General features: G+C 54.5%; 1 protein-coding gene across 1 annotated transcript; it reads left to right on the forward strand.

Annotated features, from left to right (window-relative positions):
- Positions 1 to 4,817: 4,817 nt before the first annotated feature.
- On the forward strand, positions 4,818 to 24,469 carry PML (PML nuclear body scaffold). The gene is made up of 8 exons (XM_058665460.1): positions 4,818 to 5,000; positions 6,234 to 6,697; positions 13,834 to 14,417; positions 15,109 to 15,179; positions 21,678 to 21,809; positions 21,998 to 22,271; positions 23,156 to 23,208; positions 23,726 to 24,469. Exons 1-8 carry the CDS (start codon positions 4,938 to 4,940, stop codon positions 24,068 to 24,070), a joined length of 1,986 nt encoding a protein of 661 aa, XP_058521443.1. The 5' UTR covers positions 4,818 to 4,937; the 3' UTR covers positions 24,071 to 24,469.
- The last annotated feature ends 1,751 nt before the right edge of the window (positions 24,470 to 26,220 follow it).

Genomic DNA, 26,220 nt, shown 5'->3' on the forward strand with positions numbered 1-26,220 from the left:
CAAACGGCACATGCTTAACTGTAGTTGACATTCAAATAAAATTTGCATTCCCAAAATATTATACAGTAATTAGAAAAATACCAGCCAAAGTAATATTAGGATACTTTTACGTGCGGTCTCAACGAATTTGAACAAAAGCAAGTTTTAACAGTGAAACATAGCATAGATTAAGGATCTTAACATGTTTATTTTACTGCTATTTGACACTATGAAACAAAAATAAGAGGATTTACTTGACATTTTTAATAAATATCTCATGGACTGTTGAGTGCCTTACTGGTGAAAAGATTTAACTGGCTAATCTCATCAATCCATTTTGTACATTTAGTAAGCATCAACTCTGCCCTACATAACTCTTAATGCAGGATGTTTTAGTTGGAGGTTGGAGATAACCCCTAACCCCCGGCATCTATCAGCTCAGGCCCCACAGTGGTTTTCCACTCAGGAGAATTTCCTCCTGCCACAGGATTGTTACACTTGTGAGAGTCTGCTATTCCTTTAAAAAAAAAATACTTTCCATTTATGCACACAGGCATGCGGGGATTAACAAGTGACTTCTGGGCTCGGGTGACGGCAGCCCTCCGCAGTGGTGGCGACCCACTTGTGGAGAGTACCCGACCCAGGTTGGCTCCAATGCCTGGGACTCAGCCCATGGGCACCATTGCCACACAGTGACCGAGTCCCAGGCTTTGGGCCTATTTGGTGCCAGGTTCTGCTTGCTGGCTGCCTGGCAGCAAGCTCTAGGGTTTTAGGGTATGTAATTGCTGCCTAGGGACAACCAGGGATAAGGCTAGTGTGAGTGTAGGTGAGGGATGGATTCTGTGTGATTCCTAGCGATGGGGTCATGGAACTTACTTGCAAGCATGGAGACTGAGATCTTAGGGTTTGGATAGGAGAGTCCATAAGGTCTATTTCACCAACCCACATGGGAATCTTGAGATGGGCTGTTAATGTAGAACATCACCGACTGCCACACACCAGTCCACACACTAGGCCACAACATCGAAGGCAAAGGCCAAAACAGGTGAGCGGCTATGCCAAGCTGGGTCAGAGCAACCACTGGCATGTGCGCGATCTATGGTTGGGAACAGGCCCAATTGGGGGGCTAAGAAGACACTGTAACTGGGTTGGGATTCCCACTGAGAAGTGCAGGGGCTGGAGTGGGGGCTGAGTTCTGGTCTGGACATGGCTGCAGTCTCCCTTGGCACAAGTGTGGAATGGGACTGGACGCACCAGGCCAGGCTAGACTCTAGCACCATCTGGTGCTCTGGAGGACCAGGGTAGATATAGGATGGACTAGGCTAGGTCTCTACTGGGCAATGTGTGAGCTGTGTCTGGGTATGCATGAACTGTGGCTGGGCTGAAATATCCAACAGTAAGAACCGGAATTGTTTGAAGGCCAGTCAGGAAAAGCCACATTTCTGTTAGGACAGGAGGTGGACTGAGTAGGGCTGGCTCATGGACCCACTGGTATGCATGAGATCTGGCATTGGGAGAGGTTCTGATGGAGGAGCCTGGGCAACTCCTCTGGCAGGACACAGTCCCTACAGGTGAGCGCAAGAACCATGATAGGGAGCAGCCCAGACCAGTCCAGGGAAAGTTTCCCACTGGCATAAATTTGGCATAGGTCGTGGGCAGACCAGGCTGAACCAGTTCACATCACCCACTGGTGAATCCGAGCACCAAAACAGAGTGTGAGTTGGGCCAGGTATGGTCCCAACACATACCAGTGCACATTACAGCTGGGATTGGATGCCTGCTGGGTTGGGTTAGGCTACAACCTTCACCAGCGTCAGCTGGAATCTGGGGTGGGCTGGGCCTGGCCAGGCTACAACACCCACTGTCAAATGCCAAGGTGAGGTGGGCTGAACCAGACTGGGCCGCAGCGCCTAACCAGCACACATGAGACCAGGGGGGAGGGGGAGGGGTAAAGTTGAGGGCTCCCCTGCTTGACAGCCACTCCCACTGGAGAGCATGAGCTGGGATGGGAGCAGACCAGACCAGGCAGGGTACAACACCTGTGGGCCTCAAGTGAGCTAGATCAGTGAAAGCCAAGCTGGGCTGACTGTTCCTATTGGTGCAAACATATATTAGAGTGGTTGAGTGTTGACTGGGCTTAGCCGCAGCATCAGCTGGCACAGGCTGGCGTTGGGGGCTAATTCTGTCAAGTTAAACTCCAGAACCACCTGGAGAGTGTGTAATCTGGGAGTGGGAGTGGCCTAAGAGAGAAATAATTGGCTCCTCCCTCTTGGGTTACCACTCACACTGGAGAGCAAGAGAACCAGGATTGGGACGGGGTGGCTAGACATAAACATTGGGTTGAACTAGGTTTCAATGCCCATTGACATGTATGAAGGCTACATGGGATATGAACAAGTCTGCGGTACATACTGGCAAGCATGGGAACCAGGGTAGGGGGCAGGCCTGATGGAGGTTATAGGGAGTTGCCTGGAGTAGGCTGCAGCTCTCACTGGTTTGCAGGAGGACCGAGTGTGAAGTGGGCAGCATCGGGCTGGACTGCAATACCCATCAGTTCGCGTGGAAGACAGGTCTGGAAACAGAACTGATCCAGCAATCAATTGCAACTACCAGCATATGTGTAAGCTGATTGGGACGACGGACTGTGTTAGATCCTGTACTGGCAAACACACACAAGAATCAGGTCTGGGATCTCCTCAGACAAAGTTTCTTTGGAGATCGCTCCAAGTGAACTGCTGATCTCAGAACCCCAACCATGAAGAGACTATGTCAGCCAGTGGATTCTGAATGGGTTTCATTGCGATTGGAATGGTGAGACTGGCAGGAATTCAGAACCGTTGAACTATCAAAAGTGCATGAGCAGGACCCTCAGAGCATGCTCCACGTCAGGGACCTGGGATGGTTGGGAGGCTGGGTGGGGCTTTTCCCTTTAAATCTTCCCTTACCCCGGATATAGAAAAAAAAATTAATGTGGAAACAATGGCTACTTTCCTGTAGCCTTTGACTCTTTGCACCCTAATCAACTATGTGAAGTTTACCAAAATAAAAGAATATTTTAAAAAAAAATGACCTCTGTAGGATGGTCCAGTAGGTGCCAGGGGTGCCTACACCCGATTGATTGGATCCTCCAGAGGTGGATGACAGCCTGCTCCCCCTTCGGGTGATGAGACTGGGGGCTGCCCCGCAGCCCATTTAAAGGCTTGCTGTCCTTATCATATTTCAACTTGCAGTCATTGGCCCAATGAGGCCATTTACCACCACTTATGGCAGGTAAATTTATGACTGCGAAGATAAACTGAACGGGGAGCAGATTAAAATGGGGAAAGGGGTAATAGGGCCCCACAGTGGGGAGGGGCCTTACTTAAAAGGCCAAGGGGAGTAGAGTGCCTGGCTGTGCCAAGAGGAGGGTCAGAGGACTTCTCTCTTACCAGAGAGGCTGAAGGAGAACGGACTCCCTCCCTCCTCACCCAGCTGGGAGGCTCCGAGCCCTCATCCAAGAAGTTGGCACCAGTTGCAGGGGTGGTGGTCAAAACCACCCATACAGGTAAGATGGTACAGCTGTGGTGGTCTTTACAGAGAAGTCACCAGACAGGTATACTGAACGTGTTCATTTATTGGCAATCAAGCACGTGCTAATTATATAGGATGGGGCAAGAAAAATAAGCCTCAGGGTAGCATCAGCAATTCTATAGGATGGGTATAAATACATATCACGCATGACAAGCCTAGCCAATCAGCGTAAGGTCACACATTTCTCTGGCTGGCACTGTGTGACCTGCCCACTTCCTGAAGTTGTTTGTAACAGAATAGCTTACCAGAAAGAGTAGGTGGAGGAGGGAAGTACCTCGGGAGCCCTGGCCTCCTGCCAACTGCGTAAGCTGCAGGTGGCCTTGAGGCTTGGCGTGCCGGGACCCTACTCAGGACATAGTCCTAGGGACATGATTTGTCATGTACCTGCGACCCTTCAGTTAAGCAGAGAGCCATCGAGGCACTGGCTCACCCACAGTAGAGCAACAGGGACATGAACCGGCATCCTCATGGGATCCTGATGTTTGCAAGGTGAGGATTTTAGTCATCCAGCCATTGTGCCAGATCCAGGGAGAAAAATCTTCCAGCCGCTGGTTCACTCCCCATGTGGCCGGAATGGCTGGAGCTGAGCCAATCTGAAGTCAGGATCCATAAGCTTCTTCCAGGTCTCTCATGCAGGTGCAGGGTCCCAAGGCCTTGGGCCGTCCTCCTCTGGCTTCCCAGACTACCAGCAGAGAGCTGGATGGGAAGTGGAACAGCCAGGACTCCAACCAAGGCTGTATGGGATGCTGGTGCTGCAGGTGGTGGCTTAACTTACTATGCCACAGCGCCAGCTTCAGGCCAGAGTTGTTGGCTGCAAAAGGCTAGAACCTTTTCTTCCCAGGGTCTCGGCTAACCAAACACCTGCTCTCTGGACTCAGTGGAGGAAATGCACGCTGAAGGCCCATAAGGGAACCCCATAAATCTACATCAGAGGCGGTTCCGGCTCTCCAAGCCCTCAGTCTCGGTGCCCGCCTCTCTCCAATCCAACCAGGGCTAGGGTCATTGAGGGCAGCGTCACCTCCTGGGTGGTCTGTGACCCCTGGCCCTGCCCCCGACCCTACAGAAGCTGTAATCAAAGCCGGGAAGAGACACCACCTCCCCGTTACCATAGCCCGCCCTCGACCCAGCTCTGGGGCTTCTTTCCCCTCTAACCCGTTGGCACCCCGCGGCGCAGACCGCACCCCCATCACCCCAAGTCACTTCCTCCTCCCTGGAGGCGGGCTCCGGGCGGACTCCTCCCCTCTTGGAGTGAGTCATCCTCCTGTGCTTTTTCTCCTGCCCTCCACCAGAATCGAAACCGAGGGACGTGACCCAAGCAGCAGGAGCCCGCGCCCGCTGGGTCTCCAGCCCTCCAGCGCCTCTCCGACCCCCAGGCCCAGACCTCAATCATGCCGTCGCCGGAGTTGCCCCGGGAAGGTGCCGAGCCAAGTCCCGGCCCCTGTTCTTCGGAGGTAGGCTTGGATTTAGGGGAACTAAGGAGGAGGGGTCCTGGCCTTTTGACTGGAGTTGGAAACCGGAGCAGGGTGGATAGGGGACGCCCCACTTGAGCAGCTGGGCGGGCTGGAGGGGGTCCGAGGCATTCGTCCCACTCACGCTTTGCCTCAGAGGAGGGACACAGGTGGTCGGGGAGCGTGGAGGCCGGAGCCCTATAGACTGGGCTGGCGCCAAGGGCTTTCTCAGGTGCGCAAGGGACCCAGGGTGGAAGTGCAGGATGTGGGGCCGATTGGAGCGTTCAGTGCCTGGTTCGGCTGATTCGGCCCAGGCCTCGGGGCTTCTTAGGTTTCTCTTTCCCCGCAGCCTTCTCTGTCCAGGCTCCGCCTCCTCGGCCCCCTCCACTTCCACTTCCACCTCCACCTTCAGAACCACAGGCACGGAGGCCAGCTCCCAGACAGCACCTTGCGTTGTTATAACAGACCCTCACCATAGTAGTTAGCATTGCCTCGCTGGTCCTGCTCCCTGACCAATGCTTCTGGGGCGCATGCATGTATGTTTCTTTTTATTGCGATGATGATGATGATAATGGAGAAATAGAGACCAGGAAAGTTACCACATGTTTCTAAGTGAGCAATCCCCGACCGTGAGCACAAGTTTGGTAGAACAGCCATGGCTCCCCGCTACTCCTGACCCCAGCGTTGTAACCCCCAGCTGCCCGCTTCCCCGGGCGCCTCTAACCCACTTTTCAGCTCGGCGAATTTGTCAGTCCTGTCTGTAACTCGGAAGGTACTGTTAGGGAGTGTAGTGTGATGACTGCCTGCTTCATGTGTGCGGTGGAGCGTGGTATAATTTCCTTTCTTCTATACTTCGCTTCTCCGGCCGCCCGTGGAGCGACATTGGCACCTCCGGCTGTTGGGAGCCGTGCTTCTGTGTACAAGGCTGTCTCGGGCTCTGTTGGAACTTTGCTTTTAGGGTTTTCAGCTTAGAGGGGTACAGTTAGGTGGTTCAATTCTCTGCAACTTCTGGGAAACTCCCAGACTGTAGGAGATGCATCTACCTTCTAGAATGGAGGTCCTTGTGATTCAGGGCTCAGTGTTGAGCGAGTGGCGCCTGGTCTGCTGATGGTGTGGGACAGGACGGGATGGGATCCGAGGTCCCGTTCCAACCTCCAGCTGCAGGGATAGGGTGGTGGGGAGGGCACCTGGGGCTTCTCCAGGCCTCACGTCCTCCTCCTCGTTGGTTCTTCCCAGCAGGCCACAGAAGAAGACTTCAAGTTCCTGAGCTGCCAGGGCTGCCAGACCCAGGCCAAGTGCCCCAAGCTGCTACCTTGTCTGCACACACTGTGCTCGGGGTGCCTGCAGGCGCCCAGCCTGCACTGCCCTGTGTGCCAGGCACCCTGCTCCCCAGGCGAGACGTCTGTGCTGGATAATGTCTTCTTTGAGAGCCTGCAGCGGCGCCTGGCTGTGCACCAGCAGGTGGTAGACATGCAGGCCATCTGTACACGCTGCAAGGAGCCGGCTGACTTCTGGTGCTTCGAGTGCGAGCAGCTACTGTGCAGCAAGTGTTTCGAGGCGCACCAGTGGTTCCTGAAGCACGAGGCCCGGCCGCTGGCCGAACTACGCAGTCAGTCTGTGCTTGACTTCCTGGAGGGCACCCGCAAGTCCAACAACATCTTCTGCTCCAACCCCAACCACCGCACCCCTACGCTGACCAGGTGAGTGGCCTGGCCTTGGGACATGGGCAGGGGGGCTGGGCCATGAGGAGCATCTGGATCCTTAAGAGACTGCAGATCTGAGGTCCATGGCTGGACCCCTGATGGGAGATATGTGTCACCAGATTGGAGTCTCCCAGAGACTCTCAGGGAGGGGAGCAGCTGTTGTGTTACAGCAGCAGGTGCAGAGGTCAAAACTGCAGCCCGTGCAGGGAGCCACAGCAGCGGTCGGATCTCGGTGCCATTGTCATAGTCATCCCATGTTTAAGTAGGGAGCCACGTATAAGCTTTGCAAATAAGAGTTAGAAAAACTTATTGAAAAGGCGGAATTACCAAGAGAGAGAAGGAGAGACAGAATCTTCCATCTGCTGGTTTATTCCCCAAAAAGCCACAACAGCCAAGCTGGGTCAGATGGAGGCCAGGAGCCAGGAGCTTCTTCCGGTCTCCCACATGGGTGCAGAGGCCCAAGCACTTGCTGCTTTCCCAGGAGCACCAGCAGGGAGGTGGATCAGAAGTGGAGCAACTGGGACTTGAACTGGAGTCCAAAGGGGATGCTGATGCTGCAGGTGGTGGCTTAGTGAGCTACGCCACAGTGCCAGTCCCACAAACAAGATTTATTTAAAAATAAAAGAGACAGAGCAGGGTCTGTATCCTATCTTTATCTGCCACAGGTGGAGGGATGGGGTGTTGAGCTATGGGAATGGGTTTTGAGAATTTCAGAGTTTCAGAAGACCAAGGGTATGCAAAAAAGTTTTTGGAAAATGGGGGCTGTGACGAAGCTATACAGGGAATTCCAGAAATATTTTGCACCAGTGGAAGGGTGTCTTTTTACACCTTGTGTCCCCTGAGCTTTGTGGAAGTTCTTGCCTTCGCTGTAATGCAGAGGAGAGTAGCAGTGGTTTTGTTTTCGCTTTTTAGGCTTTTTAAAAAAATTATTTATTTATTTATTCTTTTTTTTTTTTTTTTTTTTTTTTTTTTTGCTTTGACCTCTGGAAGGAGCTGGCTTGGGTGAGGTTCTTGCTGGGGATATGGGACAGGGGTGCTCCCCAGGGCATCAGCAAGGGGTTCCTGGCTCACCCACCCCTGTCTCTGCAGAGCTGGTGCCCCGCCTGCTTCTAGGGACAGCCCAGCCTGAGTCCGCCTTCTTCCCTCAACAGCTGATGTTACTCATGTGCCTTTCACTTCTCTGCTTGCTGCCAAGCTTGAGTGGCTCTCCAGGTGCTTGGTGGCCCTTGTGGCTCACCCGTGGAGGAGCTGTATTTGGGCTTTTCGTTTGTTTGTTTTTATTGTTGTTATTGTTGTCATCGCTTTCGAGGAGTGACCCAGAGCCCCCCCACCCCCGGCACCTGTGTGGTCCCGACACTAGCCATCTGCCTGCAGTTCTGGCATACCATGTGAGAACTGGTTCAACTCCTGGCTACTCTGCTTCTGATCCAGCTCTCTGCGTATAGCCTGGGAAGGCAGCAGAGGATGGCTCGAGGCCTTGGGCCCCCTGCACCCACATGGGATGCCTGGAAGAAACTTCTGGCTCCTCACTTCAACTGGGTCAGCTCTGGCCATTGTGGCTACCCGAGGAATGAACCAGATCTGGGGATGAAAGGCCTCTCCCTGTAACTCTGGTTTTCAAATAAAATAAATCTTAAAAAAAATATATATAGATGAAATCGCAACTATCCCGCTACAAGACCTGTGCAATTGTGACAGTCCGCGTTGCATCCCAGTTTACATGTGATTACTGGAAAAACTAGTTTTTTTTCAGGGGGTGGGTGCGCAGAATTTAAATAACCTTCAACTTCCTTCTGGTCACATATCACTGGGCAGATGTAAGAGTTGTCACGCAGGGAGCAGCAGAGGATGGCCTGTGAGGTCACAGGTGCATAGGCTGTGGGATTCGGCTGCTCAGCTAGCTTTTACATCATGTTCTCTACCAGGTGCTGAGAGCATGAACGTGTGTGGCAGGACCTAGCCTGCAGCGGTCCCTGCAGTGCTATGAGGAAGATTGCATCTCAGGGTGCACTGCTGTGCGTGTGTGGCTTGATTTACGTGGTGGTTGGTTTATTTACAAGGCAGCAGGACAGAGAGAGAGAGAGCATCCACTGTCACTCCCCACATGTCTATAGCAGCCAGGGCTGGGTCAGGATGGAAGCCTGGAGGCAGAAGCGCCAGCCAGCTGGCCCGTGTGGGTGGCAGAAATGTAGGATCTGAGCTGGCCCTGCTGCCCCCAGGGTGTGCGTTGCCGGGAAACTGGAGTCAGGAGCCAGGACCAGAATGGGGATGTCTTAGCCACTCCGTTCATGTGGGCATGGATTTCTTTTAATACTTGAAAAGCAGAAAGAAGAAGAGACAGCCAGCCAACCAAAGATCCACGTGGCTACAAAAAACTAGGGGGCGGGTTGAGGTTGAAGCCGGGAGCCTGGAACTCAATGTGGGGGTCTCGCCAGGGACCCAAGAACTCGAGCCCTCACCTGCTGTCTCTCAGCGTGTGTCTCAGCAGGAAGCTGGAGTTGGAGGTGGCACTGGGACCTCGCAGCATAGGAAGCAGGTGGTCTTGACTCCTGGGCTACCTGCTCAGCTCCCTTGTTTTCTCACTGCCCTCCACCGGTTGTCTTTTGTATTGCGTGGTCCATCCCCGGACATAGGGCATATGATCTCCAAACACAGCCACCTGTCCAGGCTGGGTTGGCAAGAGACTGATGCTCTTTCAGGGACATGAATAAGAAAATAGAAAGGCCATGAAGAAGAGGGGCGTGGAGGACATGGGATGCAGTTCTGAGATTTCCAGACCATTCCATGTGCTTTGTCGTTCCTTTTCCATGTTGTACGCTCTGGCCTGCTCGGTGCCTTTCCTGTGGAATCCAGCATGGGCAGAGGGTTGGGTACCTCATGGCAGGGGGATCTGCTGGACACTCCTTGATGGGTATCAAGGCAGAGGGGCAATGCCAGTGGTCAGCTTCAGGAAGGGGGGGCCTGCCTTTGTCTTTGACCATGCATGTTGTCACTTTTTACGGGTTCCAGAAGGATTTTTTTTTTAAAGATTTATTTTGATTGGAAAGATAGATCTACAAAGAGAAGGAGAGAGAGAAAAAAAGATCTTCCAACCACTGATTTAGTTCCCAAGAGGCCTCAACGGCTAGAGCTGAGCTGAAGCCAGAAGCCAGAAGCCAGGAACTTCTTCCGTGTCTCCCACATAGGCGCAGAGTCCCAAGGCTTTGGGCCATCCTCTGCTGCTTTTCCAGACCACAAGCAGGGAGCTGGATGGGAAGTGGAGCAGCCAGGACAAGAGCTGATGCCCATGTGGGATCCCAGAGATTTCAAGGCAAGGATTTAGGCACTGAACCATCACCCTGGGCCCCCAGAAGCGTGTGGGAAAAAGACCCCCTGGGGAAGAAGTAGGGCGCCCCATTGGGAGACCAAGGTCTGGCAGGCAGGCAGAGGTGGAGACCGAGGCCTGCCCAGCCTGGAGGAGCTCCAGGATATGGGGTGGGGGGCCTTGCATCTGTCAGGAATGTGGTGTTGGCCTGCAGGTGGGGGTTCTACATGTCGGGTCCTCCAGCTTGGCCATCTGAGGAGGGGACATTGCTCCAGGGCTGACCCCAAGCCTGAAGCAGAAAGCTCCTGGGTTGCAGCCATTTGGACAGAACGGAAAAGGTCTCTGCCATGTTTACCGATAGGCCAAGGTCAGGAACCAAGCAGAGCCAAGGGAGGAGGAACCCCAGGACCTGAAGCCACAGGGATTGAAAGGCAGTGGGGCCAAGACGTGCAGCGCTGATTCTGCACTGTGGGCTGTGATTAACATGTGCTATAGCAGGCCTTGAGGTTCAGATCCACTGGGTTTTCATCTGTGGATCTGGTGTGTATGTACATGTGTGTGCATGTGTGGATGAATGCATGCACATATATGTATTATAGTGTGTGTACACACGTGCGTATATGTGTACCCATGAACAGGGCGGGGTTTCCCGGCAAGGACCCGTCCGTCCCAGAGACTTCCTCAGCTCCAGCACTGCGGCCATTGGAGGGGAATTGTGCTTGAGCTGGGAGGGTCAGGGGACCTGCGTGGAACAGTCCCCTTGAGACATCTGCTTTGCCTCTGTGAGTTGCCACCAGAACAAATTGTGTACATTAGTGATAAGGGTTTTGTTGGTTTCAGCAAAAAAGAAGAGCCAGATTGGTGGGTTGTGTGAGTAGGGGCAGGGCCAGCCTCTGCCCTGAGCTGATCGGGGGACTCTGATTGGCTATCCAGGACGCTCTTGCCCTGCTGCCTGGCTCTCCTCCAAGGCCACTCCAAGCACACAAGCATTTCCTCCTCTTGGGCACCACGTGGTTGCAGCAGCTCCTGAGTCCAGGGCAGTGAGGGAGGGAGGAAGACACCCTCAGGGTCCCAGGCGGAGTCTCACAGAGGCCTCTCTGGGAAAGGATGGCACCGTCTGCCCTGGAGCCTTGTGGGGGACGAGCATACGCCAGAGTCATGGGTTCTGTGGAGCTGAGGGTCTGAGGAGGGAGTGTGCGTGTGTGTGCTCCTGGAAAGCGGAGGATCTAGATCTGAAATACTGCAAGAAGAAAACCAGAGTGCCTTTAGTGCATTTTGGGGGAAAGGTCCCATACCCATAGCAGGTGCAAGCCAACAAGAGCCAGGGGGTGCGGAGGGCGGCCAGACTGAACCCTGGTTGTAGCACATGGGTTTGTAACCAGGCTCCAGGGTAGTGCCAGGATGCCCAGGTGGCTGGGTGAGCTCCTTCCAGCTCTGGCAGAGCCAGGCAATTGCTCTGTCCCTGATCGGATTATCTTGCCCTAGTTAAAACACACAGCACTGCTTTACCTTGGAGGTGTGTTTGTTGAGGGAGGGGTGTGTCCCAGGAGGCAGGACTGGTGCAGCCTCTCCCCTCTTCCGGTTCATTGAATCCCCAGAGCAGTCTTGCAAAAGAGAGTGCCACAAACCCAGTCTCATGATTGACCTTATCAGTAGTCAACCTGCTTGCATGTTGAACTTCTTCTGGATTTGAGCAGAAGCCAAAGTGAAATTAGATTTGTTGTGCTTCAAAGTCACAGTTTCTTTCTCTTAATATAATTTTCCTGAAAGAGTCTTGCAGGATGAAGGGAAACATGCTTTTTTTTTTTTTTTTTTTTTTTTTTTTAAACAGGTAAGATGTGAGGGGGAAGGGGAAAGGTATTGTGGTGCAACAGAATAAACCTCTGCTTGTGACATCGGCATTTTGTGTCTGAGACTCAGCTGCTCCACTTCCGATCCAGCTCCCTGCTCAAGCACCTGGGAAAGTAGCAGAATATGGCCCAAGTGCTTGGGCTCCTGCCACCATCTGGGAGACCAGCCTGGAAGAAGCTGCTGGCTCCTGGCTTTGATCTGTACCAACCCTGGCTGTTGCAGTCATTTGGTGACTGAGCCAGTAGGTGGAAGATCTCACTCTCTCTGTCTCCATCACACCGCCTTTCACACAGATGATAATTTTTTAAAAATTATTTATTTTTATGTGAAGGGCAGATTTATAAAGAGAGATGGAGAGATACATACGCAATGGCCAGAGCTGAGCTGACCCAAAGCCAAGAGCCAGCAACTTTCTCCTGGTCTCCTACACGGGTCCAAAGCTTTGGACCGTTCTCTGCTGCTTTTCCAGGCTGAATGGGAAGTGGAGCAGCTGGGACACAAACTGGCACCCAGTTAGGATGCCAGTGACGCAAGTGGAGGGTTAGCTGGCTAAGCCACCACAACCCTAAATAAATAATTATTTTCAGTAAAGGCACGAAGGGGTGGCTTATAGCTTGTTTTTAAATGCAACACTTGTGTTGATGGGATTATAATGGAGCTGAGGACCATTGGTTCCCAAACTCCTAGGTTTAGCTCCGGTCAGTGCCCAGCCCTGGTGCTTGTCCTTGGGGGTCAGTTCTCCCAAATCCTGTACCTGTGTGAGCAGGTTGCCCACGTGTAGATTTCCTGTCTGGGGAAGGACCTCATGAGCCCTCAGTGCTCGAGTCTCTGGGTGTCATGAAAGCCCCGTAGTGGCTCCTGTTACTGGCGTAGTGTGATGTCCCTGGGCCACACCTGTTCCCTCAGAACCTTCTAGACATGGTGGGATTGTTTTCCAGCATTGAATATTCACACAGAAATGACTTAGGCAAGACCAATTTTCCCTTCTTGAAGTTCAAGCGTTGCCCGCGCTGTGTGGGTATTGAATATCTTGGCATAACGTGCTTCTGGGTCCCGGCTGTCCTCATCTTCCTTCTCCTCCTCCGCCCCTCCCTGCTTCACTCCTGTTTTTCTTCCTTCTCATTCTCCTTTCTTTCTTATTCTATCACCCCTAGCATTAAAATTTTTAGTTTATTCATTTTAGATGGTTTTGAATTGGTAGTCTAGCAGTATTATTTCTACAGTCAGGAGGTTATTTATTTAATAATTATTGAATGTGTAACCAAGTTTGGAACCATGATATATGCTCAAAGCCAAGCGGAAACATTTTTAAAATATTTATTTATTTTTATTGGAAAGTCAGATATACAGAGAGCAGGAAAGATAGAGAGGAAAATCCTCCATCTGCCGGTTCACTCCCCAAGTGGTCACAATGGCCAATGCTGCGCCAATCCAAAGCCAGGAGCCAGGAACCTCTTCCAGGTCTCCCACGCGGGTGCAGGGTCCCAAGTCTTTGGACCATCCTTGACTGCTTTCCCAGGCCACAAGCAGGGAGCTGGATGGGAAGTGTAGCAGCCAGGACTTGAACCAGTACCCATATGGGATCCCAGCGCCATAGGTGGAGGTTAATTAATTTGCTAATGCTAAAGTGCCAGCCTCTGGAAATTACTTCATGTCTATTTTTATCTAAGTACTTCAGCAGAGGGGGTGGACATTTTGGTTGGAGGTGGAAATGCCCGTGTCTCCATCCCAGCGCAGGCTTCCGATTCCATTTCCCCGGAAATGCAGACCCTGCGAATCAGCAAGGAATGGCTTAAGTGGTTAGGTCCCTGCTCCCCATGTGGGACACGAACCAGTGGCCTTGTGGGATGTTCTCAGTGCCAGATGAAGGATTAGCCTGTTGAACCACCGTGCGGGCCCAAGGGTCAGGCAATTTTAGAAGAGGGGTTTCCTATGGAAAAGGGAGGTGAGCCCTAACCCAGGCTGACTTTGTCCACAGCATCTACTGCCGGGGCTGCAACAAGCCGCTGTGCTGCTCATGCGCACTCCTGGACAGCGGTCACAGCGATCTCAAGTGCGACCTGAGCTCCGAGATCCAGCAGCGCCAGGACAAGCTGGATGCCGTGGCGCACGCGCTGCAGGAACGCAACGGCGTTTTTGGGGCGGCGCACGCGCAGGTGAAGGAGGCCATCGAGCAGCTGGCCCGGGCGCGCTCCGAAGCCGAGAAGCTGATCCAGGAGCGCGTGAGCCAAGTGGTGGCCTACCTGAAGGAGCAGGAGAACGAGCTGCTGCAGGCGGTGCACACGTGCTACCAGCGCGATTATGAGGAGCTGGCATGCCAGCTGCGCCACCTGGACTCGGTGCTGCAGCGCATCCGCACGGGCGGCTTGCTCGTGCAGAGAATGAAGCGCTATGCCTCGGACCAGGAGGTGTTGGATATGCACAGCTTCCTGCAGGACGCACTCGACAGCTTGAGCCTGGAGGAGCCCCGGAGCCCAGAGACCTCCGCAATGAGCACCGACAGCTTAAAGGAGTTCAAGGTGCGCCTGCACGACCTGGTTTCTCGCGTCACCCATGCAACAGGTAAACAGTCCCCTGGAGCTTGGTCAGGAGTCTTGCTTGGGTTGTGGTCACGTTCCAGGCTCAGTCCAGGGTGGAAGGGACTGGAAGTCCTTTGCCATGGCTTTGCAGCCACCCCGAGGTGAGGTAGGGAGCATGTTTTACTCCTCGAGAAAGCCTTGTGGATTGCCTGTGACCTCGTGGTTTTTGAGAAATAAAATTGAGAAAGCATGCAGGTGGGAACCTGAGCCACTGTCATTTTAGCCCCTGTGTGCAGCAATGGAGATGACCCAGGGGCTTGAGGTCCTCCCACAAAAAGCAGCTGCCTAGCAGTGTTGGCTAAGCGATGGGCAGGCAGCAGAACCAGTTTCTTCTGAAGCAGGGGAGAGGGTGGTTAGGCATTGCAGGCTGACACACAGAGCCTGTGAGCAGCGGCATCTTCGGGGTTGTCCATCCTGGGCCCTGCCAGTGGTTCAGAGACTGGCAGAGGTGCACTTGGGGGCAGCAGGGAGTGGGCTCAGAGCCAAGGGCAGGCGTGTCCCATTTTCCCCGGTCTTGTGCCCGCTGAGGTCTGAGAGTTGTCCCTTACGAGCTGCCAGTGCCTCCGTGGAGGTGCCCTAGAGATGGGTGTGTGGGGCAAGCACCGAGACCTCCCCTGTCACTCACCAGGGTGTCCCTCCCATGCCGGTAACTCCATCTCTGTGTGTTTCCCCAGATGCGATTCTGCCCAAGAAAGTCAGTCCAGAGTTGGCCAGCACCCCCAGTGACCTCCCGGGCGTAGAGCTGGTGAGCGCAGTTTGAGATCTGGCTGCTGTGCTGTCTGCAAAGAGTGACTGACATGGGGGCCACCAAATGGTTAGACGTGGCTTTCCATGTGTGGGGGTCTGCTGCTCTGGGGTGGAGCGGGGGGGTGCATCGGCAGGGATTGGGCGACCGAGCCATTAGGAGCTCTGGGTGTGTGATGGACAGGTGGAGGAGGGGGTGGTCAGGTGTGGCAGGTGCGCACTGGGGGCTCTCAGGAGGACTCAGAGTGGGGCAAGAGTCAGTCTCTGTCCAGCAGCTGGGATCCACCCCCGGGAGGGGGATGGTTCTGGAACCTTTTGGGGCTGGCAGGCACCCCACTGTCCCACCCTTGTGCACACACCTCCCTGGCACTTGCTGCCTTTGGTGTGAGCTGTCTCAGGTTCTCCTAGCCTGTTGCTCAGTTTTGCTAGAGGCACAGCTAGTACTAGGCCTGGAACTACCCGGTCCAGGACTGGCCAGTTCTTTGTGGAGGGCAGATGTTCTGATGAGAGACAAGGGGCATGACATGACCTATAGGAGATGGCTATCAGGGAAGGCAATCAGGAAAGGCTTCCTGGAGGAGGCAGTCTGTCACTCTGTTGCATAGAAGTTGATGCCAAGGCTCAGAGCGGGGCTATGAGGGGCTTGTGGTATAACTAAAGGGATGGGGCAAAAGCTAACTCTTGACCTACAGCCCTGTGTGCAGTTTCAAAAGTAGGAAAAATGGCATTTCATTTACTTTTTTAAAAAAATGTATCTATTTTGGGGGGCTCTACATGGTAGCCTAACCACTAAAATCCTCGCCTTGAACGTGCCCCGATCCCATCTGGGTGCTGGTTCTAATCCCAGCTGCCCTGCTTCCCATCCAGCTCCCTGCTTGTGGCTTGCGAAAACAGTCGAGGACGGCCCAAAGCCTTGGGACCCTGTACCCGCGTGGAAGACCTGGAAGAGGCTCTGGACTCCTGGCTTTGGATTGGCTCAGATCTGGCTGTTGTGGTCATTTGGGGAGTGAACCAGCGGATGGAAGATCTTCCTCTCTGCCTCTCATCCTCTCTGTATATCTGACTTTCCAATAAAAATAAATATTTTTTTAAGCTTACAGATTCGCGTAGAGAAGGAGAGACAGAAAGAAGGAGCTTCCATTCGCTGGTTCACTCCCCAAGTGGCCAAAATGGCCAGAGCTGAGCCCATCTGAAGCCAGCAGCCAGGAGCTTCTTTTGGGTCTCCCACATAAGTACAGGGTCCCAAAGCCTTGGGCTGTCCTCTACTGCTTTTCCTAGGCCACAAGCAGGGAGCTGGATGGGAAGAGGAGCAGCCAGGATATGAACCAGTGCCCATATGGGATCCTAGCAAATGCAAGGCAAGGGTTTTAGCCACTCTGCTACCGCGCCAGGTCCCATTTACTTTTTAAAGTTACTTATTTTTAGAGATTTTAATTTTAATTTACTTTTGATGATGTTAACATAGTTGATTAGGATGGGAAGGGTCAGGGGAAAGTGGTAAGATCATTGTTTCCGTATTTTCTTTATCTTTTTTCCTATATCTGGGGGGAGAGGGGAGAGAAGGGGAGAAGCTGCACCCGGTTTCCCAACCACCTCGGTCCCCGGGGATGGGGAATGGCCACCTGATGTTATCTAAGGGTCCCTAACCTGGAGCATGCTCCGATGATTCTGCTCAAGTGGTTTCAAAGAGTTTGTTCCGAAATGCTGTTGATGTTCGCTGATCCAAGGATGAGGAAATCCTTCCAAGATCCACCGGCTGACACAGTCCACCTTAGAGTCTCCATTCACCCAGTTATTTGCTGTCAACACTTGGCTGGAATAGTTGACCAACTTGTTCTGCCTTCCTTCCTCTGCTGTGGCACCAGCTGTCCTCTGCAGGCTCCAATAGACTGTTATCCTCCATGTACATGTGAGCACGCTGTCCACTGCTCTGTCTAAGCCACTGAGGAGGCTCAGTTCTGACACAACCATCAATAACCCCTACCAGGCCCACCCCCAGCCCTGATTCTTGTGTTTGCCAATATGTGCAGCAAATTGGTCCAGTCTGTCCCACATCCCATTCAGCTCTCGTACATTTCAATGGGTGTTGAAGCCATAAACCTTGTTCTCATGCTCAGCAGGGGAGCGGCAGCCCAACAGAGAGGTGCCCACAGCTTCCCTACTGGGCCCACTCCCAGTCCTGGATCTTACGCTCTCCAGGTAGCCTTGCAGTTTAACTTGATAGGGCTTGTGCCCAATAGCACTTGTCAGCTAATGCTGCAAAGCCCAACCAGCCCACACGTACTCTGGCCTATGCATGCACCAGTGGATACAGTCAGCAAAGCCTGGCTCTCCCCAAACCCAGCTCATATGCAGGCCAACAGGTATTGTGGCCCTGCCCGGCCTGATTTGCCCCTGTTTCCAATTCTCACACTAGCCAGTGGGGGTAGTGGCCCAGCAGGGGAGCCTTCCTCAGCCCCCCTACCAGGCTCACACACCCACCTGCCTGGGTTCACGTGTGCTGGTAGGTGCTGTGGCCCAGTCTGGCATGGCCTGTTTCACCTCAACATTTGCCAGTGGGTGCTGTAGCCTGGCCTGGCTCGGCCTGCCCCAGTTCCAGCCCATGGGTGCTGTAGCCATGTCCAGCCCAATGTGAACTGGCTGTAGTTGTGGCCCAACCTGACCTGTCCTGTACCCCATCCTGATTCTCACATCTGCCAGTGGGTACTATGAACTGGCCCAGACTTGCCCGCCCACAGACCTGACTCACACATGTGCTGGTGGGTACTGTAACCTGGCCTGGTCTGGGCCTGCTCCCAACCTTGCTTCCTGTGCTCAACTGCAGGGACTGTGTCCTGACAATGGAGTTCCCCAAGCTGCTCTATCAGGTCACCTCCCAGTGGCAGATCTCGCACACACTGGTGGGTTCTTAACCCAGTCTCACTTGGTCCACCTTTTGTCCTGGCAGGAACAGTGGCCTTGCCTGACTGGCTCTCATCTATTCTGGTTCTTGCTGTTGGGTTCTACAACCCAGCTACACCTGGTCCACACCCAGCGGGTACAGAAACATAAGCTAGCCTGTCTTTCTCCCACCATGATGCTCATGAGTACCAGTGGGTGCTGGAATCTAACCTGGTCTGGTACACCCCAGACCAGTCCATATCCAGGTCGAGGGACACTGTAGCCATGTCCAGCTCAGATTGTTGCTCCCATTCTGACTCTCATACTCACCAGTGGGAACCACAACCCAACTGGAGCATTCCCTTAGCTCCCCACCCAAGCCTGTTTCCAGCTGCAGAACTTGCACATGCCAGTGGTTGCTCTGACCCAGCTTAGCCCATCCTCTGTTTTATCCTTTGCCATTGGATACTGCAGCCTGGCCCACCCTCAGTCCCAACTCCTGCTGTTGGGTGCTGTAGCCTAGCCCTGCCCAGTCTACTCCCAACCCTGGCTCATGCAAACTGGTCAGTGTGATAGCCAAACCCAGCATGACCTACACTCCAGTCTGGCTCCTGCACATGCCAGTGGGTTAAGGTTGGCCCAGCCTTGCTCAGCCTGCCCTCCTCCAGAACCAACCCACACATTTGCTGACAGGTGGAGCTACCTTGCCTGGCCTTACCAACACCCAGGCCTGAACCACATGTTCACCAGCAGGAGCTATGGTCCACAAGGGGAGTTCCCAAGTTCCCCTGCCAGGCCCACCCCAGACCCAGATGTCACTTCTGGTAGGTGTTAGGCCCTTACCCAGCATAGTTTGACCCCTCCATCCTGGTCTTTGTATGAGCTGGTAGATGTTGCAGCTAAGCTCTCCTCACACCCTATTCTTGGGTGCACCTGTGGGTGCTGCAGCCTGGACCAGCCTGGCCTGTTCCCTACTCAGTACCTGTCACCACCCCCCAGCTCTTAAGCTAATGGGTGGAAATTGCAGTTCCACAGGGTGAGCCCATTTATCCCCCACAGAATTTGCTCTCTGACCTGGTTCTCTCATGTGCTGGTTAGTGTCATGACCCTGCCTGATGTGACCCATTCCCTGTTCCGACACTTGCTGGCAGTAATTGTGATTTAACCCTACCAGGCAGTCCCTCAGCCATAGCTTTAGCATGCATCAGTGAGTGGTGGTGGTCAGCTGTAGTCTGTGCTAACTAGCCCAGCTCAGGTCTTCCATGTGGGCTGGTATGTCGATCTAACCCATAAAGGTCCTCTGGTCTCTCCCCTCCAAACCACCAGGTCTCAGCCCCCTCGCTTACCTGCAAGTATACTGGCCTTGTTGTTGGGAGTCCCTCAGAAGTCATTCCTCACCTGCAACACACTCCCTCAGCGGTCCTCCCTCTCCCACATCTCCCTGCTCCTTTCCCTGATCAATCAACAGTCCCTGTGCCTGGGAGTACACGGGTTCCCCAGCGCAGCCTTCTGGCACCTGCCACACATGCTGGCCTGGGATCTTATCCCTCCACACACATGAGATCCAGGCCCATTCAAAGTTCCCCAAGCCTGCTCCACCAGCCCACCAGGCCATCATGCTAACCTGGGGCTCTCCCCTCCCCCGGTCTTTCCTGAGATTAAACACTTGGGGCAATCCCCAGGCACACTATGCCTGTCCGGACATGAGCCCCTAGATCCCGCATGCCCCCGCTGGTGCTATCCCCTTGGCTCCCGGCAGCCCACGCCCCTAGGCCCCGCCGCCCCATGAGCTGGTTGCTGCCAACTGAGCAACCAGAGATTTCTTTTTGAAAGGCAGAGCAAGACACACACAGATCTTCCATCAGTTGGTGTACCATCCAAATGGTCGTATTGGTTAGGGCTGGGATAAGACAGAGCCAGGAGCCAAGAGCTCTGTCTGGAGTCTCCCACTGGGGCCATTCCCTACTGCTTTTCTAGGTGCATTAGTAGGGAGCTGGATGGGAAGTGGAGCAACCAAATGACATGCTGGTACTGAGTGTGGCAGTTTTATTGGCTATGCCACTATGCCAACGTTGCCGTCTACTTTTTTTTTAAAAGATTTAATTATTTTATCACAAAGTCAGGCATACAGAGAGGAGGAGAGACAGAGAGAAGGAGCTTCCGTCCGATGATTCACTCCTCAAGTGAGCCGCAACGGGCCGGTGCACGCTGATCCAAAGCCTGGAACCCGGAACCTCTTCCAGGTCTCCCACAGGGGTGCAGGGTCCCAATGCATTGGGCTGTCCTCCACTGCTTTCCCAGGCCACAAGCAGGGAGCTGGATGGGAAGTGGAGCTGCCGGGATTAGAACCGGCACCCATATGGGATCCTGGGGCGTTCAAGGCGAGGACTTTAGCCGCTAGGCCACGCCGCCGGGCCCGCCATCTACTTTTTAAACCATCGTTTTTAAAACCGTGAGGTTCGCATGACATAAAAATGACTGTTGCCATCGGCTTGCTTCTGGAATGTTCCTGTCAACCCCACAGGGAAAGTCCCATGTGCCCCTGGCACATCTCGGCTCCCTAGCTGTGAGGACTCTGTCCTTTCTGTCCCTCCAGACAGCTGCTTTTGTGGGACACAGTGCGGTCAAGGCTCCTGTGTCCGCGGGGCCGTCCACTGTGCCCAGGTGGCAGGGCAGTAGCAAAGGCTGTCTTTACCATCTTTAGCACTGCACATGTGCCACATGCTCTTTTGTGAAGTTTTCTTAAAAAATGCATTTATGGGCCCAGCACAGTAGCCTAGTGGCTTAAGTCATCACCTTACATGCACTGGGATCCCATATGGGCTCCGGTTCATATCTTGGCTGCTCCACTTTCCTTCCAGCTCCCTGCTTGTGGCCTGGGAAAGAAGTAGAGGACAGACCAAAGCCTTGGGACCTTGCACCTGTATGAGAGACCTGAAAGAAGCTCCTGGCTCCTGGCTTCAGATCAGCTCAGTTCTAGCTGTTGCAGCCACTTGGGGAGTGAACCAGTGGATAGAAGATCTTTCTGTCTTTCCTTCTCTCTGTCATTCGGACTTTCCAATAAAAATAAATAAATCTTTAAAAAATGTATTCATAAGAGAGTTTCCATCCGCTGATTCATTCAACTGCAGCAGTGGGGCTGGGCCTGACCAAAACCAGGAGCCCAGAGCTCTGTCTGGGTCTCCCAGTATGAGTGGTAGGGGACCAAGGCCCTGAACCATCCTGGCTACCTCTCAGGGCTTATATTGGCAGGAAGCTGGAGTCAGGAGCCAGGGGCAGGTATTGGATCCAGGTGCTCTGATGTGTGACACGGTGCCCTAACTGGTACCTACAGCCAGACGCCTGTTGTCCTGCCGTGTGGTCCTTCATCATGCCCGTGTTGCCGTTACAGGAGGCACAGGGCACCATGCCTGCCCTGAATGGGCACAACGGGCAAGGGTAGGTCTGACCCCCTGGCAGCCAGGGCTCTGCAGTGAGTCCAACAGAAACCCAGGTGACCCTGGCTGTTCAGGACCAGCAAGAGGGGCTGAATGAGGTGGGGGACGTGGAGAGCCTGTCCCTAGCCCTGGAGGGGACTGCTACCTGCCTGTTGCTCACTCAGCATTTTCCATCCTTCCAGCCAGATGAGACTCAGAAGATAGAGGCGCTGGGGCTGGTGGAGGCCCAGTCCCTGGCTGTGGTGCAGCCAGTGCCTGGTGCCCACCCGGTGCCCCTGTACGCCTACTCCATCAAAGACCAATCCAATGCAAAGGTAAGGCCCTCCCCTCGTGCGATGGGAACCCAGGCCTCCGTCAGGCCAGTTACCTGCTTGGAGCTTTACTAAGCAGGAGCCGTCAGCCACACCCAACCCACGAGAGAGGCCAGCAGGGGCTGTGGAGAGTTGGAGCGAGCAGGCCCCTGATCTTGATCCTTTCCCTCCATGACCCCCGCTGGGCTCAGGAGAACTTGGACTCACGCCCAGGCGACAAGAGGAAGTCCTGCTCCACCCAGTGTTCCAGCAAGATGATTAAACTGGAGTCTGCGAAAAAGGAGGAGGAGGAGTGGCCATCCTGGAACTCCCCGGAGCAGCCCAGGCCCAGCACCTCCAGTGCAGTGTCAGAACCCCATTTGGATGGGGTCCCCAACCTTGGAAGCCCCATCGTAAGAAACAATATTGCTCCGTCTCAGAGAAACCACGTAGCAGGTGACAAAGACGACAGCACGGAGGAGGCAGGTAAGAAGGTGTGAGAGTAGTACCCTCCCAGGCCCCTTCCCCTGGGCAGTGCCCAGCCAGGGAGGGCAGCACCCCTGTGCACCCCACTGCCCTGAGCTGCTCGGCGCCCAGCAGGGAAGGCCCACTGGTGGCCATTGTCCTTGGCAGTGTCTTCCTCAGCATCAACTTAGTCTGAGCTGTCTTTGAAGGACGCCACCAGACAGGGAGGCTGATCCCTGGGCAGGAGTTGAGCTCATGCCTATGAGTGCTAGAAGCGGAGCACGCCTTGCAGTGTAACTCCTCCAAGGCCCCGGGCGAGTCCCGGTCTACCTCCTACTCAGCTCAGGAGGTTGGGAACTTGAGCACTGTGCTAGTGCAGAGTTACAGAGAGAGAGAGAGCTCTTTCACCCGCTGCCTCACTCCCCACATGGCTGCAACAGCCAACGCTGGACCAAGTCAAAGCAAGGACTTTCTTCCAGGTCTCCCACATAGATGTAGGAACCCAAGGACTTAAGCCATCCTCTGCTACTTTCCGAGGCCATAAGCAGGGAGCTGGATTAGGAAGTGGAGCAGCCGGGACTTGAACTGACCTCTGTACGGGATGCTGGCATCATAGGCAGCAGCTTAACCCACTGCATCCCAATGTTGGCCGCTGTGCTGCTGAAATTTTAGGGGTGCAGGAGATTCCAGATGGGAGCTGGTGGCATAATCTGGCCACCCGTGTAGTGTTAGGAACTCCCAGATAACTCAGCCAGAAAGTACACAGCCCCTGCGTGTCCCAGTGACCCACAGTGCCCCCCCCACACACACACGGAAGGAGTGCTCAAGCCCCCACTGGTCAGTGCCTGTGTCCGGCTCCTCCCCACAACCGTGCTCCCTCACGCCCCCTCCCTGCCCCCTTACAGGGGATGTGGTGGTGCTCAGCGGCTCCGAGGACTCAGATGACACGGAGAAATTGGTGAGTAACCTGGGGCTCCTGTCTTCCCCCCAGTGGGGAGGAGCTGGAGTGGAGGTGGGTGTACAGCCTCAGTGAGAGACCCTCCAACTGGCCTTGAGGTGCGTGGGGATGTCTCCTTAACCGCCCAGGGCCACAGGTCCTTCCGAAACACCACCTGCTAGCGCCCTCTCAGAAGTCTTCAGCCCACCTGCCTGCATATTCCCTGTCCTCCGAGTGAGTCCTCCATGAGGCAGGCAGGACAGGAGCCTTCCTTAGTGAATGACAGCCAGCTGGGGCCCTGGATGGGGTGTGAGGCTCACGGGGCAGAGGGGAGGGACCCTGTCCCAGGGCCCAGAAAGGCAACCGCTGCCTTGTGTCTAGGCAGCAACAAGCTCCTTGAAAGCCATCCCGTGGTGACTTAGAGCCAGCGGCTGGGCTGCCACCTGTCCCTGAGGGAGAAGGGGACTCAGGAGAGCACAGCCCTGGGCCAGGGGAGCCCCCAAGTCCAGTCCTCAGGCTGAGGTTCTGTGTTGGAAAGGACCTGAAGCACCCCAGGACCTCGGAGCCACACCCCCCAGCGGCTTGCCCCCCGATGTCGGCCCCTACCCCTCCTCATCACGCTGATGCAGTGGCTGTACCTGCCGACCATCCAGAGCCTAGCACCGCCAACCACCAACACAGGATCAACTTCCTGTCACACCGCCGCCTGCCCCAGAACTTCGGCATGCCATCCCCTTATGTCCCCCAGAACCCGCTAGTCCAAGTCCTGCAACATAGACACCCTGCCCTTCCATCCATGCAGGAACACCCGCTGTCCAAATGGAAGAGTCTATTTGGCCATAGCCCTGGGCGCACACGTCCTCGTGACCCACCTCCCTCTTAGCCAGGGGACTCAGGGAGTGCCTTGTCCTGTCCCTGCCTTGGTCCTGGGTTGTCTGCTCCAGCACAGGAAGTTGGGAACTGTGCTGCCACCTGCAGGTCTATAGGCAAAGCGCACCAGATTACTACAGTCAGAGCTCCCCTTAACTATTCAGTCTCATTGTCACCCAAGTCCAGGTCCCACTACTGGAAGTCTCTCTGTGCCTGCACTCCCACGTCCCCACCATCAACCCCTGTAAAAGGTGACCCCAGCAGCCCCCTCAGACTGACCTCTGAAAGCCCCAAGTGTACCTGCCCCTTGGTACACTTCTGAGCAGCCAGAATGCATCCACTAGCTCTTGGTCAAGCACAGATGGCCATGGGGACCCCTGGGCAGGGTGGGGGCCCCCAAAGACTCCATGTCACCTCTTTGCCCAAGCAAGAAGCTGCTTGCATCCTTTGCACTGTCTGGTGCCTGTGCACACCAGCAACCTGGCCTTCCCCTGCCACAGCACCCCAGCCCAGCCTCTCCCAGCACCTAGCAGTCCACAGATAATAAATAAATGCTTATTGAATGATCACCCTTGAGAATCCTTCTGTGCCCCTCGGCTTCCCTGGAGCCCAAGGTCTCCCTGCACTGTCCTCTGCTTCTCCCCTCAGGAACCTTCCACACCAGGTGTGCCAGGTCCTGGGCACCTCCCGAGACTGTTCTGATGGGGAGGAGGGGGCGATGGTCAGACCTTCTTGGAGCCTCTGCTTCTCCCACCCAGGTCCTGCTTTCCTGGGTGACCTGCCCATCCAACACCCCGACCAGGCCCACTGCCGCCGCCCTTGGCCCCATGGCCACACCCTGTACCTCGCCATCGCCAAGAACAGCCCACCTCTGAACTGCCCCCTTGGACTCTGAGCTCAATCAGCCCCTCCCACCAACCTCGCCTGTTGTCAGGATGCTCCAGTGAGGCCAGCCCTGGGCCATGCAAGGACTCTATAGCTGGGTGCCCTGTGCTACCACCTGCAGGCCCAGATGTGCAAACCACTGGAAGTCACTTGCCCATCCTGGTCCCAGGCTCAACATGGGCAATTGGGTGCCTCACCTTTTGCTCCATTGAGAAGACCGGGGCCTCCGATAGCCCTGGGAAGCAGCTACCAGCCAACTGCTCCCTGCACATCACCTTGGTGAGCGCAGAGGGGACATGTACCTGCTTCCTGGACTTGGCCCTGTGTCTGGCCTCGACCTCCCTCCCTGCCACCTTGGGAGCCTTCCTCCTCGTCCTCCTCACTGGAGCCTGCGCCCTGAGTCTTTCCCCACCACGCAGGCATCACTGGCTCCGAGCTTTTCAGGTTACAGCTCTGGCTACCCTCAGGCTCCTCCTTGCTCTGTGTGCCCTTGAAGCTCTTTGTGTTTCTCTTCCCATTTCAGTTCTGTCTTCTCTTGATCTGTGCATTCCCACGACCCCAGCCGCTGCCCCACCCCTGGTGTCTAGCCCTGATCAGTACCAGTGGCAGCCACTCCTGGGCGCACCCATCGCCTCTTCCCCTTCCAGTACTCCGAGGGACACCCCCTGTCTCCGTCATTCCTCATGGCAGCCAGCTGGGTCTTTAAGGCTCCAAAGTGCCTCTGAACCTGGGAGCTTTGAGGTAAGAACTAGGAGGGAGAGGGATGGAAAGAGAGGCAGGGGAGGGGACCATGCAGGTAACCTCACCGGGGAGTCCAGGTGGCAGCACAGGCCCTGTGAGCACATTTCAGGAGACAAAAAGTTGAACTAGAAGAGAGAATAGACGTAGGCTGGGCTAGGCTGGGAGTGGCTTTGGACTGTATGTTTTTTGGATGCACATCTGATAAAATCGCTGTGGCAGCAGTCCCAGTATTTAAAAATTGTTAAAAGACCAAAAAAAAAAAAAATAGATCCCCCTGGTGCATTTCTTTTGAAGATCTATTTATGTGAAAGGCAAAGTTACTGAAAAGGTAAGAAAAGCGAGAGAGTTTCTACCCATTGGTTCACTCCCCAAATGGCCACAACAGCCAGAGCTGGCCGGTCCAAAGCCAGGAGCCAGGAGCTTCCTCCAGGCCTCCTCCCTCATGTGTAACAGGAGCACAAGCAAGCACTTGAGCCATTCTCTGCTGTTTTCCCAGGCACATTAGCAGAGAGCTGAATTGAAAGTGGAGTAACGGGA

This window comes from Ochotona princeps, chromosome 6 (genome assembly GCF_030435755.1).
Source record: "Ochotona princeps isolate mOchPri1 chromosome 6, mOchPri1.hap1, whole genome shotgun sequence".
Lineage (NCBI taxonomy): Eukaryota > Metazoa > Chordata > Mammalia > Lagomorpha > Ochotonidae > Ochotona > Ochotona princeps.